This window comes from Myotis daubentonii, chromosome 18, assembly GCF_963259705.1.
Source record: "Myotis daubentonii chromosome 18, mMyoDau2.1, whole genome shotgun sequence".
Lineage (NCBI taxonomy): Eukaryota > Metazoa > Chordata > Mammalia > Chiroptera > Vespertilionidae > Myotis > Myotis daubentonii.
In genome coordinates this window covers 13,527,406-13,545,239 of record NC_081857.1, presented here as the reverse complement: position 1 = coordinate 13,545,239, position 17,834 = coordinate 13,527,406, and the positions used below count along the sequence as shown (strand labels likewise).

The 17,834-nt window shown below is 46.4% G+C and overlaps 1 protein-coding gene across 4 annotated transcripts in view; it reads right to left on the bottom strand.

Annotated features, from left to right (window-relative positions):
- Positions 1-2,575: 2,575 nt before the first annotated feature.
- Positions 2,576-17,834, bottom strand: part of UTP25 (UTP25 small subunit processome component) — a 37,126-nt gene continuing 21,867 nt past the window's right edge. For 3 of the 4 annotated variants that reach the window (XM_059674795.1, XM_059674796.1, XM_059674798.1), the window contains one exon: positions 16,675-17,445. In XM_059674795.1, coding sequence (XP_059530778.1) covers positions 17,202-17,445 — 244 coding nt within the window. In that variant the 3' untranslated portion in view covers positions 16,675-17,201. Of the gene's footprint in view, positions 2,598-16,674; positions 17,446-17,834 lie in introns of those variants that run through there. The other variant, XM_059674797.1, reaches the window with a different exon arrangement.

Sequence of the window (17,834 nt, the reverse complement as noted above, 5' to 3'; positions counted from 1 at the left end):
TGAGCAGAATTACTGTAAGGAACTGCCGTTGTCAGCTTTCCTCGGTTCCCTCAGTAGGGCAAGGGCATTGCCAAACATGGTCCCCGCCTCTGTACACCCTCGGCGGCTGCAGCCTTGGCATGCGACCGCTCCAGCTGATTAGAGCAACAGATTATCAATAGGAGAACCGCGGGGGCATTCAGATAGAAAACCGTCTCTTTTTTACGAAGTGACTTAATTGGGAACCATTTTCCCATCAGCTCAGGGGGCAGAGCTTAGCTGGGGCAGCCGCTGAGGAGAGCATTTGGCCTCTGCCTGCCTGGCTCCTTTTTTCTGTTGTCACCTCTTGAAGGAGGAGGAGATCGAAGCCACTTTAGGAAAGACCTTTTCAGGCCGGAGGGTGAGGGTCCGTTTGCAAGGTCTGCGGAGAGTCCGCGTCTGTGATTCTCCGAGTTGTAGCCCCGTTCTCCTGTGCAAGGCTTTTTAAACCCTTTGCTTCTTGCACTTCCCCCTTCTGCTCCTCGCCCTTCGCCAAGACCTCCCGCAGCCCTGGTGGCTGAGAAAACACAATGAATTTCAAAGGGATCCTTGCTGGACATAACTCTGCAGGATGCTTGGGGCGGAGGATTAGAGAGGGGTTGAAACTAGTTGGGTTTCTGTTATTCAGGTCCTGAAGTTTCCAACATTGCATTGGAAATCTGCTTATCTTTTTAAAAGCCTGTGCTCCATTCTGGACCAGCTGGATTTTGACATTTTTGTGGCATTCCCGTCACGTTTCCAGCACTCGAATACACAGAATTCTGATCGGTAGAGCTGACACGTGGCACAGAAATACAGAGGAGCCTCCATCATACAGAGGAGCCTCCATTCCCCACGAATCCGGAATAAGCAGGGCGAGCCTCCTAGGCACCAATGGGTCATATCTCTCTCGCGTGCTCTCTCTCTCTCTCTCTCTCTTTTCCCAGAAGGAATGTGATAAGGGTGAAGTTCAGGATTAGTGGTTGAAGGTACTGCAAAAAACCTGCCCATCAGCATTGAAAGAGTCAATGCTCCATACGTTCAGTCTAGAAAGAATTCATGGAGAAAGTGAGTTTGGAACATGCTTTGAAAACACTTAACAGATTTGTGGCTCCTTTTATGTACATTTAAGCTTTTTTTTGTCCAAGGAAACCAAATAACCACACAGTCTTTCTTCTCGCCTATGAAAATGGCACAGAAATGCGATCTTTCAGAGGAAAGCCTGTTCACGCTGTTGTGAGAAAGCGTACAGTCTTGACGGCACATGAGTGATTCTGTCATCTAGAGTTTCCAAAAAACTGAGCCGAGCTGGGACCTCTCAGTGGGCTGTGAAGTCAGTTGAGTGGATCAGGACCAGCCCTTTTAAAAGGAAATAATCGAATAGGAAAGAACAGAAACCATGAGCATAGGAGTGCAGGTGTGCTCTTGCACGCACACAGGGTCACAGTGTAAAACAAACGTGTCAAACTCAGAGGCTAAAATGGGCCAAATAAACGAGGCATGCGGCCCGTGGGCTGCGAGTTTGACATGCTCGATGTAAAATATAGCTCTTACTGCGGCTCAGAGAGCTCTAAATTTGGCTTCGGGAGACCAAGGTTCTAAATTTGTTTCTTCTATTAAACTGTTACCTTAAGTAGATGCCCCTTCTCTAAGCTTTCCTTTCTTTCAGCACATGTACAGTGAAAGGCTCTGGTGAAACAGGAAAAAATTTGCCCTGGCCAGTGTGGCTCAGCTGGTTGAGCGTCATCCTGTGCACCACGAGGTCGCCGGTTTGATTCATGGTCAGGGCTCATACCCAGGTTGTAGGTTTGATCCCTGGTGGGGGCATGTGAGAGGCAACCTATCGATGTTTCTCTTTCTCTCTCTCTCTCCCTTCCTCTCTTCTCTAAAATCAATCAAAACATATTTTAAACATTGGAAAAAATGTAAATTTATTTCTGCCAAAGTATACTATATCCCAAAGTCAGCTGGAAATGAATTGAGGGTTTTCTGAAGTGACTGTGTAACTGCTCCTCCGGTGACATCTATGTGGCTACCCAAGACTTGACTGAGGTAAGCCTTTGGAGCCATCTAGCCTCACTGTCAAAGGAACTTGAAGTTTATTGCCGGTTTTAGGGAAGGGATATATTGAGTCATGATGGCATTTTAGAAATGAAAGCACACTAACTCGCTTGTGGTCTAAGCATCTTCTCTACCGACACTTCATCTCCCTTTAAAAAAAGAAATATCACAAGAAATACAAAGCTGTGCGGAGCTGGGGATCCTGCCTTGTGAATGTTAAAGCGCAGCTCTGCCCACTGTTTCCCATCCACATGGAATGCCAGGTGCCACATTGCAGAACGCGAGGTTCTCTTCATACGTATGTTTTGCTCTATAAGCTACTCCCTTCTCTGCAGCTGAACAAAGGTCTGACTTTTACTGCATCTGAAGGGCAGTCTGTCGCGGCATTGCTCTGCGGACCAGTCTGTCTGTGTCAGGACTTCTGGGAGAAGGCACGACCATCCATTCTCACAGGAATGCACTGCAGATAACCCGCCGATGTTCAGTAGATCCTACACACGTTACACTGCAATGTCCTTGAACCTGGTCCCTGCTAGCATCTGAAATTGGGATGTAATGGAACTTGATTTAAGTTTTGATAATGGATTATAATACAATCATAGCAATAATTGCAATGTTTTGTAGTTATTACTTGTATGTCTTCTTATTACCTTGTGAATAATTTGATGTGTGCGACTTAATCATGGGTATTGTTAGCTTCCCCTACAGCAAGACCATCAGCTGGCACATTCGGGCTCATGATAAATGATGCTGAGATTCAATTTATTATTGGAGAAAAGAAAAGGTGTTATCTAAAAAAGAACACAAGTAAACTGTTGGTGTTATTATATTGGGGATCTTACACTTAAATGTGTTACATGTGTGGGATAAAAGTAATTCACTTCTAACCTAAAGGAACCATTGAAACTTCAAGGGACTTTGGAGACCACCGAGACCTGGGCTGGCAAGCTATGGCCTAGGGGTCGAGTCCAGTCTACTGCCTGTGCCTGTTGGGCAGGTTTTATTGGAACACGGGCACGTTTTTCTATGGCTACTTTTGTGCCACGACTGCAGAGTTAAGTAGTTGTGGCAGAGACCGTATAACCCACACAATCTCAAATATTTACTATCTAGCCCTTTACACAAAACGTTTGATGAGCCCGGATCTAGACAGAAGACTCTAGTTTTATATGTAAGGAAAGTGAGGCCAGGGAGAAGTGACTTGTCCAGACTCATTAATAGCACAGCTGAGATGATACTGGAGGCCTCACTGTGCTATTTCTCTGTTTGAATACCCCACTCTGTCTTCACCAGTCTGAAGATCTGATGCAGAACAGCCACAAAGCTGCCCCTGCGTCCCTCTGCTTCTCCAAGGCAGTATCTGTAAACCGCTCAGAGCTGATGGGCAAGGGCTTGCTTTCCCACGCACGTCCATTTGCGGGTGGAGTGGCAGGGTCTCAACCGGAACCTAAACTTTGTTCACCTTGGATCCAGACATCCCCGGGCATGTTTGGAGAATCATGGCCTGGGCCTCCCAGGAAAGAGCTCGTCTTAAGGAGCAAAGGGTAGAGTTGCACAAATCTGGGTCCAGGGGAGAGGAACAGAAAAACTAGATGGCCCTCCCTCTCAGCACAAATGACACCTGCCTGAGCCCTTGGGAGAAAGGGATGCAATAAGGAAAGAATTCAGACTAAGTGAGTTGTTCCATGGAAGCTGGCAGGGGCATGGAGGGCATTAGACAGTGCAGAGGATTGGTGGCTGTGGTGCCGGTGGCTGTGGCACAGGAGAGGTGGAGAGTGGTGGACTCCAGGTGGCTTCACTGGCATACGTGATCTGTAAACAGAACTCAGCACAGCAAGCCAAGGCACGAAGAAAATGATGGATACTGGTCATAGCCCAGAGGACTATTTTATGGACACACTAGAGGCCCAGTGCATGAATTCGTGGGTGGGGGAGGAGGGGTCCGGCCAGCCCGGCCCCAAAGGTTGGCCGGCCCACCCTGACCAGGCCCTGATCAGGGCTGGGCTGGCTGGGGGGAGGGGCCTTGGGCAATTGGCCAGCCGGCCCTGCCCCCAATCGGGCTGGGTTCGCTGGCCACAGTGGGCATCATAGCGACCAGTTCGTTCTGGTCGTTATGGCATTAAGGTTGCTGACTTTTTATATATATAGATGTGCCGTGCTCCTAGAACCAGCAGGGAGAACTATGAGGAAGCTGGAGGGTTCATAGTAGCAAAGGGGACTGAACAGAGAAATGCTATTTTTAAATCTCCAGCTGGTCCAGCAGGTAGCAGTAACAGTTACAAGTGCCAATCAATCCTCTCACCTGCCTTTGCTAGTTTTAGAATGCCACCGAGGCGAGTTGGAGCTCTTCCCAAGCCATGACCTCAGAGCTGGACAGTTCCGCCTCCAAAGCTCCATTGCTGAGTTCAGTAACCCTGGTTCAACAGGGCAGGACGAACCTCCCAGCCATTGGACTAGCAATTCCCTCACCGTCAGATACTGTGTGCTATAAAGACTGTCATTGTACTTGATGATATTGGCACAGCCAACCTACACTTGAATGGGATCCAGAGAATGACTTCCAATCTATCAGGGGAAAAGCAAAAGAGAACAAATACGCTTTTAACAACTACAACTCCCATTCATAACAGGAAATACTTGGCTTATAAACCTAGGGCTTAAAATAAGTCAGAAAGAGAGAGATAAGTCTATTCATTCCACGTGGGTGGTTATTTCCAAGGAACATGGAGGAAGATGGGAAAATGGCTAAAGGCGGGGGGAGGAAAGTCGGCAGGGGCTGCAGTTTGGATCCCATACCTTCTGAACACCATTTTCTGGCCTTATGTGTGGTCATGTACAGTGACTTTAATAGGCAAATGGCCTGTGAATCTTATAAAGAGTGAAGTTGTGTGTTAACAAAAATTATCCGAAATTTAACATGTACCATTGTGCCATGCCGTGCATCGTCTAACAAGCCCACCCAAGGATCATGTAATGCCCTAGGGAGGTGACTTAGTTAGACTTACTAACTAACTACTAATAGTTAGAGCCAGACTCTATAAAGTTAGGTGTTAAGAAGATCTTTATACAGTAGAAATGCAAATGAATTCTATCAAATAGAAAACATAACTCCAAAGTCTGATCTTATCGCCATGTGGGATATTAACAACTTTTATGTAACTTTGCAAACCTACTTCCCACATCCTTTCTTTTAACGGTCATATAAAAGTCTCTTGTGTTTGCCTTTGATTTGGCTCTGTCGTCCTGCGGTTCCCTCCCTAATGAGGTAAATAAATCTTCGGCTATATGACTATATGAGCATCATGTTTTCAACATTTTATAGAACCTCTCTCCTCCAAAATTCACCGTGGGCTTCCCTGTTTATAATTATCCATCGTGTTCCGTACATCATAACGAGTTGGATTCATCTGGCTTCTATTTCTCAGCTGGCAGATTAGACAAAGTCTCTTTATTTTAAAAATAAAAGGAGAGCCCGGCCGGCATGGCTCAGGGGTTGAGCATTGCCTTATGAACCGGAAGGTCACAGTTCAATTCCCAGTGGTGCGGGCTGGATCCCCAGTGTAGGGTGTGTGGGAGGCAGCCAATCAATGATTCTCTCTCATCACTGATGTTTCTATCTCTCGCTCCCTCTCCCTTCCTCTCTAAAAATCAATAACAACATATTTCTTTAAATGAAAGTTCAGAAAAAAATAAAATAAAAATAAGGAAAATTAAAAAATGAAAGTTCATTTCTACTTTGAAGCCAATTCACTTTGGCAAGTTGCTCTGACCTTTTGGGCCCAGTGTTATACTGGTTACTCCAGGAATTACAGAAAAAAGGTCACAGTTCTGTCCTTACGTGTCTTACAGACCAAATGGGGAGATGAATCATATGCATTTGTTAGTAACCGTCATCTGCCTCGAGACACTGCTGTGGTAGGCTCAGACCAGTTAGCCACCTTGAGCTCTGAGGCTAATCTCATTTTATCCTGGGATCCAGGGGGGGGAAACGTAGCAAGAAAGATGAGTGGAGCTGTAATAAGTTTCTGCCTCTCTTGGCTCCCACCCAAACTAATCGGCCTGGGAGACAGATTTCCCCTCCAGCCAGCATCTTGTTCAGCATTTCTGCTCATCACGCTTCTGGCACTGCTTCCTCAGAGGACCGTCCATCATTCCTAAACCATCGCCCGTCTTCTTCATAAATCAGCAGGCAGATGCCGGGGATGCAGGATGGAGATATAGAAATTACACCTGATTCAGACTCATTCCTTCCTCCTTCTTGTTACCTTGGCTTCTCGTATCAGAGAGAATCATCGGGCTGTCTGGCGGTGAACCAGGAGGAGGGTGTGTGTGTGTGTGTGTGTGTGTAGGGCTGGGGTGGGAGCTGTTGGAGCAAAAAGATTCCTGGGTCCAGCCAGCGTGGCTCAGAGGTTGAGTGTCAACCTATGAACCAGGAGGTCACAGTTCCATTCCCTGGTCAGGGTGCATGCCCAGGTTGCAGGCTTGATCCCCAGTGTGGGGTGTGCAGGAGGAGAGCCGATGAATAATTCTCTCATCACTGATGTTTCTATCTCTCACTCCCTCTCCCTTGCTCTCTGAAATCAATAAAAAAATATATTTAAAAAAACGAAAGATTCCTGGGGTGAGTTTGAGGGAAGAAAGCTTCTATCTGGGGTGTCCTCTGACCCCTCTGAATGCTTACAGGCCCATCTTTGAGAAAGATTTTGGAGACTGATGCTGACTTTACAGTCTCTTCAAGGTCAGAAACAAAGGCCCGTGTGTTCAGTGTTAACACAAAGGGAGAGGAGGAAAGAGCGGCTTTGCCACCACATGTTCGTTTGGATAAGAGGCCAGGAATTGGCTGGGGGTGGAGTGGGGAGGAGTGGAGACAAATCTGTCCATACTTCTGTTACACGATTCCATAAATGAACCCAGCTGGGGTCTCCCGGTCCCTTCAGATCCAGATAAGGTTTGTTTGAAGTGTCTGGATTATTCAAAAGCTAGAGCCCTCTTGCAAATTTCTGTGAATTATTAAGGGAGCCATGATCGGCTTCAGCGCTGGCTCCAACTTTCTGCCCCTGCTGAGTTCTTGTTCTCTGCCCTACATCTTGTGGCTGTTCCTTTATTTTCACCCTGGTTTTAACTCAAAGATGAAAGAACTGGGCTCCCTTTCCGCAAACTAACCATTCACACATGGAGATGAAGGAACTGTATATGCAGCAACCTAAACTATTTAAAATCGAGTAGTAGATGTTCCTCCCCTTAAAAGCCCTTTGGCCACTCTGCCTGTTGCCCCCAGTCCTCTTGCGCTTTATGCAAAGGCAACATGGTGGACTATTTAGGGGCATGAAAGCTGACTGATAGAGTTCATGTCCTAGTCTAACCCTCACTCGCTGTGAACCTTAGGTAAGTCACTTCACCTCTCTGTGCCTCATTCTTCTCATCTGTAAATGGAGGTAATAATCCACCTACCTCATAAAGTATTTGTGAGCATAAAACAAGATATATGTACCAATAAAAAACATTGAAATTCAAATCAAAACCACTAATGACATATCACTTCACATCCACTAGGATGGCTAGAATAAACAATTCTGATAATAACAAGAGTTGGTGAGGATGTAGAGAAATCAGAACCCTCAGATGAGATCAGAAATGTGAAAATAAGCAGAGTTACCACAACTCTGCAATTCCATTCCTAGGTATATGCCCCAGAGAAATAAAAGCATACATATGTTCACACATAAGCTTGTACCTGAATGTTTATAGCAGCACTATTCATAATAGCCAAAAAGTAAAAACAATTCAAATTTTTATCAACTGATGAATAGATATTCGGCCACAAAAGGAATGAAGTACTGACAAGCTATAACATAGAAGCATCTTGAAAACAGTATGTTACGTGAAAGAAGCAAGTCAGAAAAGACCACATACTATATGATTTTTTTTTTCCCATTTCATATGAAACATCCAGAACAAGGAAATCTACAGAAGGTAGATTAGTGATTGCTTAAAGCTAATGGTTGGGGTATGGTATTAAAGGCATTAATAGCTAAAGATGAGGTTTCTTTTTTTTCTTTTTAAATTGATTTCAGAGAGGAAGGGAGAGGGAGAGAGACATAGAAACATCAATGATGAGAAAGAATCATTGATTGGCTGCCTCCTGCACGCCCCTCATTGGGGATGTAGCCCACAACCTGGGCACATACCCTAATCAGGAATTGAACCATGACCTCCCGGTTTATAGGTCAACGCTTAACCACTAAGCTGGCTGGGCTGGGGTTTCTTTTTGAAATGATAAAAATGTTCTAAAATCGGCATGGCTCAGGAGGCCTTGGGCTTTTTAGAAAAGAGAACCACTATTCCACCTGCTAGAAAACAGGTTTTTCCCTTCTGTCAGCCTTCATCCCTGCCTGTAATGCACACACTCACACACAGTGTGATGTTTCATTTGGTCATTTGTTTGAAAGCTTGTTCCTTTGATGGACAACAGGGGGATGGGAGCATGAGTTTGTGTGTGGGGGGGGAGGTTGGGGGTTAATGGGGGGGATGAGGACACATTTGTAATACCTTAACTAGTAATAAAAAAAAAAAGAAAAGAAAAAGAAAGCTCGTTCCTTTGGCTCCTGTAGAGGTTTCAGGATACCTTTCCCTTTCTCTCCCCACCCGCAAGCCCGCCCTGAGGATTTGCCTCTTGCGAACCAGTACATCAGGTCGTTGCTCGGGGTGATAGGATCAGCTTTTCTCTTCGGCCTATCCAAGGGGCGTTTCTTGCGGGTGGACAGTGGTTCGGAGAATGTAACAATGAATAAGATAGAGTGGGGGTCCTCAGCCTCACAGACAGGTCTAGACAACCAATGGGAAAGTCTGGAGGCGGGCATGATTATGTTTGATAATAAACTGACGATTCCACAGAGATGACCGTTGGAAGGGGGCCTTGAATGATGAGCGAGGGTTAACAGCTTGGACGTGGTGATGGGGCATTCCATGCGAAGGAAGCAGGATGGCCAAAGACCTCCATCCTCTGACCCCGCTTCATTTTCCTCCAGTATTTAGCTCCATCTGAGATTGTATTTCTGTCTAGCTTCTGTTTATTTTCTGTCTCCCCGTTCCAGCGACACCATCCTCTCTGAGTGCAGAAGCATGTCTGCCTCACCCACTGCTGGGTCCTGAGTGCTCAGCACATGTTTGTAGAATGAACAAATCCATGGGTGTGCATGGGAAAGGGAGAGAATTCCTATGATTCCTACCAGGATGCACGTGGTTGCATTTCATTCTTAGCAATACCACTCCCCAAGAAAGACATCATTATCTCTACCTTGCAAATAAGCAAACTGAGGTAAGACTGAGATCAGCAAGTTGCCCAAGGTCACATGCTCAGGAAAAGGTAAAGCTGGGATCAAAGCCTAGGCCACCAGGTCCCAAAGTGAGGACTATACCAAGAAGAGCCTCATCAAGGCCTGAGCGCTGACCAAACTGACCAGACAAAAAAGGGAGAAACCCCCTCAAAGATTCATCTCCATCCAAGCCACCGGTCCTGACACATGGCCTTGGCCACTAGCTGTTTAACTTTGGGAGAATTACCAAATTTCTCTGAGCACCTGTTTCTCCTGCAAAATAATGATGGATGCTACGTTTAAGGTTGTTGTGAGATGATGTAGGTAAAGCACTCAGGATGGTTCCAAGCCCATAGTAGGTGCTCAATAAATCTTTCCCCACAGCCTCCTGCTGTCTTGTGGCCGGGCAAATGCTGTTCTCCAGAGGAAGACCAAAGAGGCAGGAGGTGTTAGGACATCTGGCCCCAGCATAGGTGAAGGAGTGGACCGTCTCACAAAGGAAATGAGCAACAAGCTAGGCCTGGGAGGGGTGGATGGCTAAGAAGCTAGGAAAGTACCCAGCAGAGAAAACTTCCGTCTCTGCAAGATAATCTCTGACTCCTCCAGAAGGAAGGTTCAGGCGGACAACCAGAATTCTAAGTCACTGTGGCCAATCTCTTCTCTTCAGAAAAGGTGTCGCCACAGTGTGGTGACGGGGACCAGGGGGCCATGTGGCTTGGGCCTCATCTATACAGATTTGGCGGTATCTCCAAAGGAAGTTATTCAAAGTTATGATTTTGGGTGTGTATTAGAGATGTCTATTTGAGAAGGGATTTGTGAGTTTAATTATACATTGCACCTGCTTGAGTCTTTCTATTTCTTCAAACATAGCGCTCGCTGCTCTACAGAAATTGTTTCCTGAAATAAACGCACCATCTGTGGAATCGTTTTTATAAGGTATTAACTTATAAATGTAAACAATGAATTATACCACAAGTTTTTGTGCCTGTTTTTGAATTTCTGCATTTGCTGTGTGTTGGCTATGGATCTCTGCAGCCCGGAGCCCAGGACGGCAGCGGCCCAGCACAGCCAGAGGGGAGGGGAAGTGCCGGCTACTGTTCCATCTTGTTCACAGCGCCACCTGGTGTTTGCAATTCATAAAATATCAAACTTCCTCATCCTTAAGAACTGGAATTTGCTGAATAAAATCCCCACAGCTACTTTCTGAAACTTTCTCTCTCCAAAATCTCGTTTGTGTGTTTTTTTTGTTTGTTTTTTTAAATATATTTTATTGATTTTTTACAGAGAGGAAGGGAGAGACAGAGAGTTAGAAACACCAAGGAGAGAGAAACATCGATCAGCCGCCTCCTGCACACCTCCCACTGGGGATGTGCCCGCAACCAACGTACATGCCCTTGACCAGAATCGAACCTGGGACCTTTCAGTCCGCAGGCCGACGCTCTATCCACTGAGCCAAACCGGTTTCGGCCAAAATCTCGTTTTTATTCACTTGAAAAGAATGTGGCTTATAAGCAAGAAAAATCCAAAATAACAGTTGACGTGCCAGGACTTTCTGATGGATGGAAGTCTCACAAAGTCTCGAACGATCAGAGCTGATGAAAAGAGCCCCATCTGTGAAAGCACTCAGGCAGAGGCTGGAGACACGGGTCACGTGGCAGACTGGATCCCAAGACCTTTCCTAATTTTGCTTTGAAATACATCTGGAGAGATGAAAAACAGGTGGCCACTGGCTTTCAGGGTCGAAGTCTGTTTTCTTGCCACTTTTTTTTCTGCTCCTATCAGTTTCCATAAATCCTAAGAGAGGACACCTGTCCTCCCCAATTGTCATGCCTCCAGTATGGACTGGAGATGACAGAGGTGAGAGTGCAAAGTCACAGAGGCCTCAGCACTCCCTCCCCACTGTCCCCAAGTGGCCAGGCATTGACCCTCAAGTCCAGTCCTTCTGTCGGTTTCTGCAGAGAACAGAAGAAAGAACAGGCAGTCGCTGGAATTCAGGACTCTGTGATTCCATGTCTGTCGTCTGTATCGGTGAGGGACTGCTAACAGTAGAGGCCTGGCCTCCGTGGCTTGAACAGATTAGGGGTTTAGATTTCACATAAGAGGGCAAAGGGAGGCCGGTAGGACCAGCGTGGCCACTCCAGAATGTGATCAGAGAGCAGGCTCCTGACTTTCTGCTCCACAACTTCTATGCACAGAGCTTCTGTCCTCAGGAGCCTTGGCGGCCAAAGGGAAGAAGGAATCGGGTGCTCCTCTGAGCTGAAAAGCTGCCCTGAAGGTCTTCCCAATGGTTAGTGCGCACTTCCCTGACCACACCTTATTGCAAGGGGGACTGGGAAATGTGTTAGCTGCATATTGTGCCACCCCAATAAAATCCAGGGTTCTGTGAGAGGGGAGGAGGAGGTGAATACAGGCAAACTACAGCTCTCTCTCTCTCTCTCTCTCATCCATCAGCAGAGTGGGGATTACTGCCTACTTGATAAAGATGAGGAAGCTGAGAAGTAGCCAGGAGCTCCTGCAGTAGGTCGGTGGTGAGGTGGGTCTATGCATTTCCACTACATTCCTCTTCCTGAAGCTCAGTGCCAGCTTTGAGAGATAATGAGAGCAAAGTAGAAACCAATGACCATCTGGACAAACACCAGCTGTGAGCCCAGGGCCATCCCTCCAGGGGGGAGTCAAACTGACAGATGAAGGGGCTGCAGAGGGCAGTGAGGACAAGGGCTGCAGGACACTGGGCTCTGTGTCACTCCCTCGGTTGGCAAGAGGTAGCCAGCTGTGGCCGTGGCTCCGCTGGGAGGACAGATTGGCAGGAAATCAGTGCAGCTTCCAAGTCAGCCAAGCGGCGGGCCAGCGAGGCTCCAGTTCCCACCGGTCACAGCCAGCTGCAGAGGCCCAAGACTGAAGAACCTGACAGCTGGGCCAGGCGCAGCCCAGGAATGTGTCATCCCTCCCGTTGAGGGGGGCCATCAGGAAGATGAGCGAGCGCAGATGTTTCTCCAGCAGAGGGTGGCACCGGGGTGGAGCTCTCCCCCAGGGGCAGGCTCAGATGTCCCTGTGCAGGGCAACGAGCCATGTGGCAAGCAGATCAGTCCGGACCCCTCTGGAGACAGAGGGGCTGTGGAGACAGCCAGCCCATTGTTATGAGCACAGCCTGGAGCTGATCTTTCTCATGCCCTCACCTCCCACAGGAGGAAGGACGTTGTGGCCAGAGGTTAAGGGAAACCCTGGAATTACATGGGAACACACGCAATGGGAACAGAGGCCACGCCTTCCCACGGCGAAGAAAGGAAAGTCCTCGTAGACGGGAAGCACACGCAAAGCAAACTTGAGCGGGAATAGGAACGCGTTCAGCTCCAGGAACAGGACAACTTCCGTTAGAGCACGTGATGTAGGAAGAAGAAATCGGGTTTAGAAAGAAACACACTTTGTCCTGTCAGCTGAATGTGGGGCGGGGGTTGGCGGTTCCCTGGGAAGGAATGTCTAGGCCCAGAAGAAAGAGTGAGCTCTCCTCTCTTTCATCTCCTGAAAACGACACCCATTATGGTTATCTGTGTGGCTCTGTAATTAACAGCTGACTGGTGTTTACTTGGCACTCTATATAGCTAGGCTTCCAGAAAAGCTTTGTCAATGAGAAGTCGGGGGTAGACGTGGTGATGAAGATCACTCCTCAGGGAGAGACTGGGAGGAGACGGGTGGAGGGGAGGGTGGGCTGGCTGTGAAGGCCCGTCCTCCTTGGAGGATGCTCCCTGTCAGGCGAGGTCTACACACTGCCACTACATCCCTCTTCCCGAAGCTCCTGGCACCTCGCGGCCACCTGCAGGCTGCCCAGTGAGGCTCTGCAGACGGTTATAAACAACTTGCAACTCACTCCCTCACCCCAGACCCGCTGCAATTGTAAGACCCTAGTCCTGACCTAGACTCATCCCATCTAAACTCTGCTGCCCGAAGGCCTGCTCCTGTGGCCTTGGAGAGGCTGGGCAGAAGGCGGCCAGCAGGCTCTCACACCTCCTGCCTCCCCAGACCCCCTCGGCAGCCTGGATCCTTGCCCCCACGAAGGCACAATGGGCACTGAGCCTTCCCGAGCCCGCCTTGGCCCTCTGGGGTGCGAGAAGTCAGCAGGGACACACTCCCCATCCCACCGGGGCCATCTGTACTCCATTACAAGCCTTTGGAAGCCAGCAGAGGGCTGTTTAGCTGCTGTTGGTTCTCTATGATTAGCTAGCTCTTGCTTTTTGAATACTGCACATGGTGCAGCCAGCTGTAGGAAGCATTCATGACTCAAAGCTTTTTCCCCGCAAAAAGAAAAGTGCTAAGCTAGTTATTACTATGGGGAAGAAAAGTTTAAAAGTCTTACTTTCTGGGTAAGGTCCTCTTTCTGTCTTATAATTCCTCGTCCTCCCGGGATGGGGACTGTTCCTTTGTCTATTTTCTATAGGCACCATCTAGCCACTTGCTGCAAAGAAGCTTGCTAAGAAATATCAACAGAGCGTGTACCCCATCTGGTTTGGCTCAGTGGATACAGCACTGATCTGCGAGCTGAAGGGTCCCAGATTCGATTCCAGTCAAGGGCATATGCCTTGGTTGTGGGCTCGATCCCCGGTAGGGGGTGTGCAGGAGGCAGCCAATCAATGATTCTCATCATTGATGTTTCTATCTCTCTCTCCCTGTCCCTTCCTCTCTGAAAGCAATAAAAAAATATTTTGAAAAGAAACATAAAATGAAAGAGACATGTAATTCCAGCTCAGGCATTATTACCCATGGCCCAGGAGACGCTCCCTTACTCTGTGTGTGCAAGAGACCTGATGCTAAGGCATCCTTTTAATGAAACCATTCCAGAGACTCAACTGGAATGGTGTAGAGCCAGGACCAACTGCTGAGCTTACCTTCTTTCCCAGGTGCTGAGCCAGGAACAAAACCCAATACTTTGTTCACACTTGAAATCCTCAGTGTTCTCTGCAGACAGGAAGCAGTTGCCTGGCTACAAGCTGGCACCAAAATCACCATGGATGCTTACTAAAACATGTATCACCCAGGCTACACCGTAGACTTGAAATCGGGGCTCACAGGTGAGGGGAGGAATGGAGGAGCTGGAGATTTGGGAGTCTTGTGAATGCTGATAATGAAAGCCAGATTAGCTACAATCCACAGGGAAAAGAAAACGGAATAGAAGATGCAGGTGATCAGCATTCCTTCTTCCTCTTATCTCTGAACTAGACAAATAAACTCATTTCTTTTCTCACAATATAAAAGCTCGATGGTAAACAACAGTACCAATATGCCAATAAGCACAGGGCATTCTATGGATATAAAAGTTCTTTGTTGCGTAGGTTCGGTAAGCTTAAGATTGTCACCTAAATTTTCACAACTTTGGGAACCCATCTACATATGGAATAAATAGTTCTATTTTCCATGTTAGGAAGAGAGAAATAGCCAGCCGGCACGGCTCAGTGGTTGAGTGCCGACCTATGAACCAAGAACTCACGGTTCGATTCCTGGTCAGGGCACATACCTGGATTGCAGGCTCAATCCTCAGTCGGGTGTGTGTAGGAGGCAGCCGATCAATGGTTTTCTCTCATCATAGATGTTTCTATCTTTCTCTCCTTCTCCTTTCCTCTCTGAAATCAATAAAAATATTTTTTTAAAAAAGAGAGAAATAAAAATGCCTATTGAAATAGCAGGAAGACCCTAAAGTGATTTCACTTTTTTAAAAATGTATTTTATTGATTTTTTACAGAGAGGAAGGGAGAGAGATAGAGAGTTAGAAACATCGATCAGCTGCCTCCTGCACACTCCCTACTGGGGATGTGCCCGCAACCAAGGTACATGCCCTCAACCGGAATCGAACCTGGGACCCTTGAGTCCGCAGGCCGACGCTCTTTATCCACTGAGCCAAACGGTTAGGGCTCACTTTTTCTTAATAAGCAATTTTAAGTGCATCCAAGTAGAAGAAAACTTGTACCAATTAAGGGTTGTTCCACTGAGGAAAATGGGAGCCGCATATGTCACTCTTTGTGGAGGGAGTTACAGCTATGAAAAGGGAGAAAACTAAGAGGAACCCTGTGGTGTCAGACTGGAATCAGAGGATGATATGAATTCGTGATTTTCAATATATAGAAAGATAAATAAATGATGTCATATGCATGTGTGTATACATGTAAACACATGTAAATATTCCCCAGCTCTGACCACTGAGATGGCCTGGGACCAGTGGCTCCACAATAGTGTTGAGCACAGCTAGCACTCAAATCCTAGTTTGAAAATAATTTTCTATTGTAGGAAAAATATAAGATGAGAGTGAAATGTCTTACTGTTCCAGAAAGTAAAGAAATGTCCAAGTATATGGGGAGCAAGTCAAAAAGTCACAAGAGTTGGCTTGAGGAGACACTGAAACATCTAAAGAAATAAGGATAATAACGGATCACAACCCAATGAATGACAGATGAAACTACAAGTCTGTAGGCATACAGGTTAATAAGGGGGAAAGTGATTCTACAGTGGAAAACCTGCAAACGCCACCGGAAACAAGAGGTCAGGCAGCCCTCAGGGATGGGACTGCCCCAGCTCTGCCCCACCATCCCGAGATCGTGCCCTGCCTCTGAGAGCAGTGGGCACACAGCATTGCTCCTGAGCTGTTCCTGCCAAAGATGCGTAAGTTAAACCCAATCACAAGGAAACACTCCAAATAACTGGCCTGTGATCTTCAAAAGGGTCATGGTAAAAAAAAAAAAAAAAAGGGTCAAGGTCAAGAAAGCCAGTGAAGAGCAGAGGTACTATTCCAGAATGAAGGACATACAGAGACAGGATAAGTAAAAGCAGCATGTAATTCTGACCACACCCTACCCCTATGAAGGTCGTTATTGGGACATTTGGTAAAACCTGAATGGGTCCAAGGATTAGATGACAAGATATTAATGGCAATTTCCTGATTTGATAGTTGTTTTGTGGTTCCACAGAAAAATGTCCTTTGGTGGTTTTTAAGGAGTGAGAGGCCCATCAAGTCAGCAACTTACTTTCAAATGGTTCTGTACTTTTAATTTTTGTTTAAAAATATTTCAAAAAGTACCACTTCCTTTTTATCTGTTATACGACTTAAAGAATGACTACAATAACGATGAAGATGATGAGGTTGAAGATGGATATTTCAACATCAAAAGTTTCATAAAATTATTTCTTGAAACAGAATAGAAGTTATTTTATATAACATTTTAACTAAAATGTTATATTTGTATAAAATGTATATTTTAACTAAAATATTTACTATTGTGAACTTTAAAAAATCAGTGAATAAATGCACTCTTCTTGGTTGAGTTAAAATCAAGTATTTGTAGTTTTTAAAGTTTGGTTGGGGAAAAATAACAGTTCTACAAAAGCTGTGCAATCCAAAATTAACAGGATATTCAGCAGCGAGAAGTCTTCCAGTTTCTCATCACCAGTTCTCACAAGCAATGACACGTATGCCTTCCTTACTTTAAGAAAATATCAAACAGAAATAGGCAAACTGAACAAATTTACGAAGTGTAATAAATTAGAGGTAAAAATCACAATAAAAGAATTTATGGCTTAAAAAAATATTCACAAGTAGAAGTTTGCTTTATCAGCTTCTAAGAGTCCCTCCCCTTAGTTTGCTCCTTGAAGATGGGAGTTACCAACATTTGGTTTACACTGAAGTTTTCAGGGACACGTAACCTGAAAAGAAGTGTCAGACACGATGCTGCTGGCGCTCCTTCCTATGGCGGTCCTTGTCCCGTAGAAGCGATCAGAATCCAGTCCACGTGGCACAGAACCAAGCGCAGGTATCATGCCAACGACCATTTCCTGCCCACCAAACCCTCATCTCTCTCCAGTAATGAAGAGGTGGACGCTCTTCTTGGACTGCAGCATCTGCGCGGCCCGCTCCACGCCGACCACCGCAGCCAGCCTCTGGGCATCGTACTTGGAGTAGAGGACAGTGCAGGTCCAGGCGGCTTCCTCTCCTCTGGTGGCGGCTCTCAGCATGTTGCAGACTTCGCTGTAGAAGTGGGGATATGTTGGCAGCTCATAGAAAATCAGGTTCCTGATGCCTTTTATAGTGTACCTGTCAGAAGGGAAAGAGAGGCCAGGTCTACTTGAGAAACATATGGGAAAGCTACCGAAGAATCTGCAGGGACGCAGTTCACTCTGCTGCTGTGTGCTCGAGCAGGAAGACAAGGGCACCAATAACAACAAAGGTTACACTCACTAGAGCTTGAAGGGCTTATTTCTGTGACAATATATTTGAATTCCTAATATTTGGCTTAAGAGAATGAGAAAATAAATCACATTTTTGAGTCTGCTCTGGGTAGGCTTGTGTATACTCTGAGGTAGGGTGGAGAAGACAGTAGATTTGGGATTAGCAGTCTGTCAGAGAAAGCTTAAAAGGCAGGCACTTACAATTTAACATTATCCTCATTATAATCAGGCAACACAGACTGTTCTGTAATGACG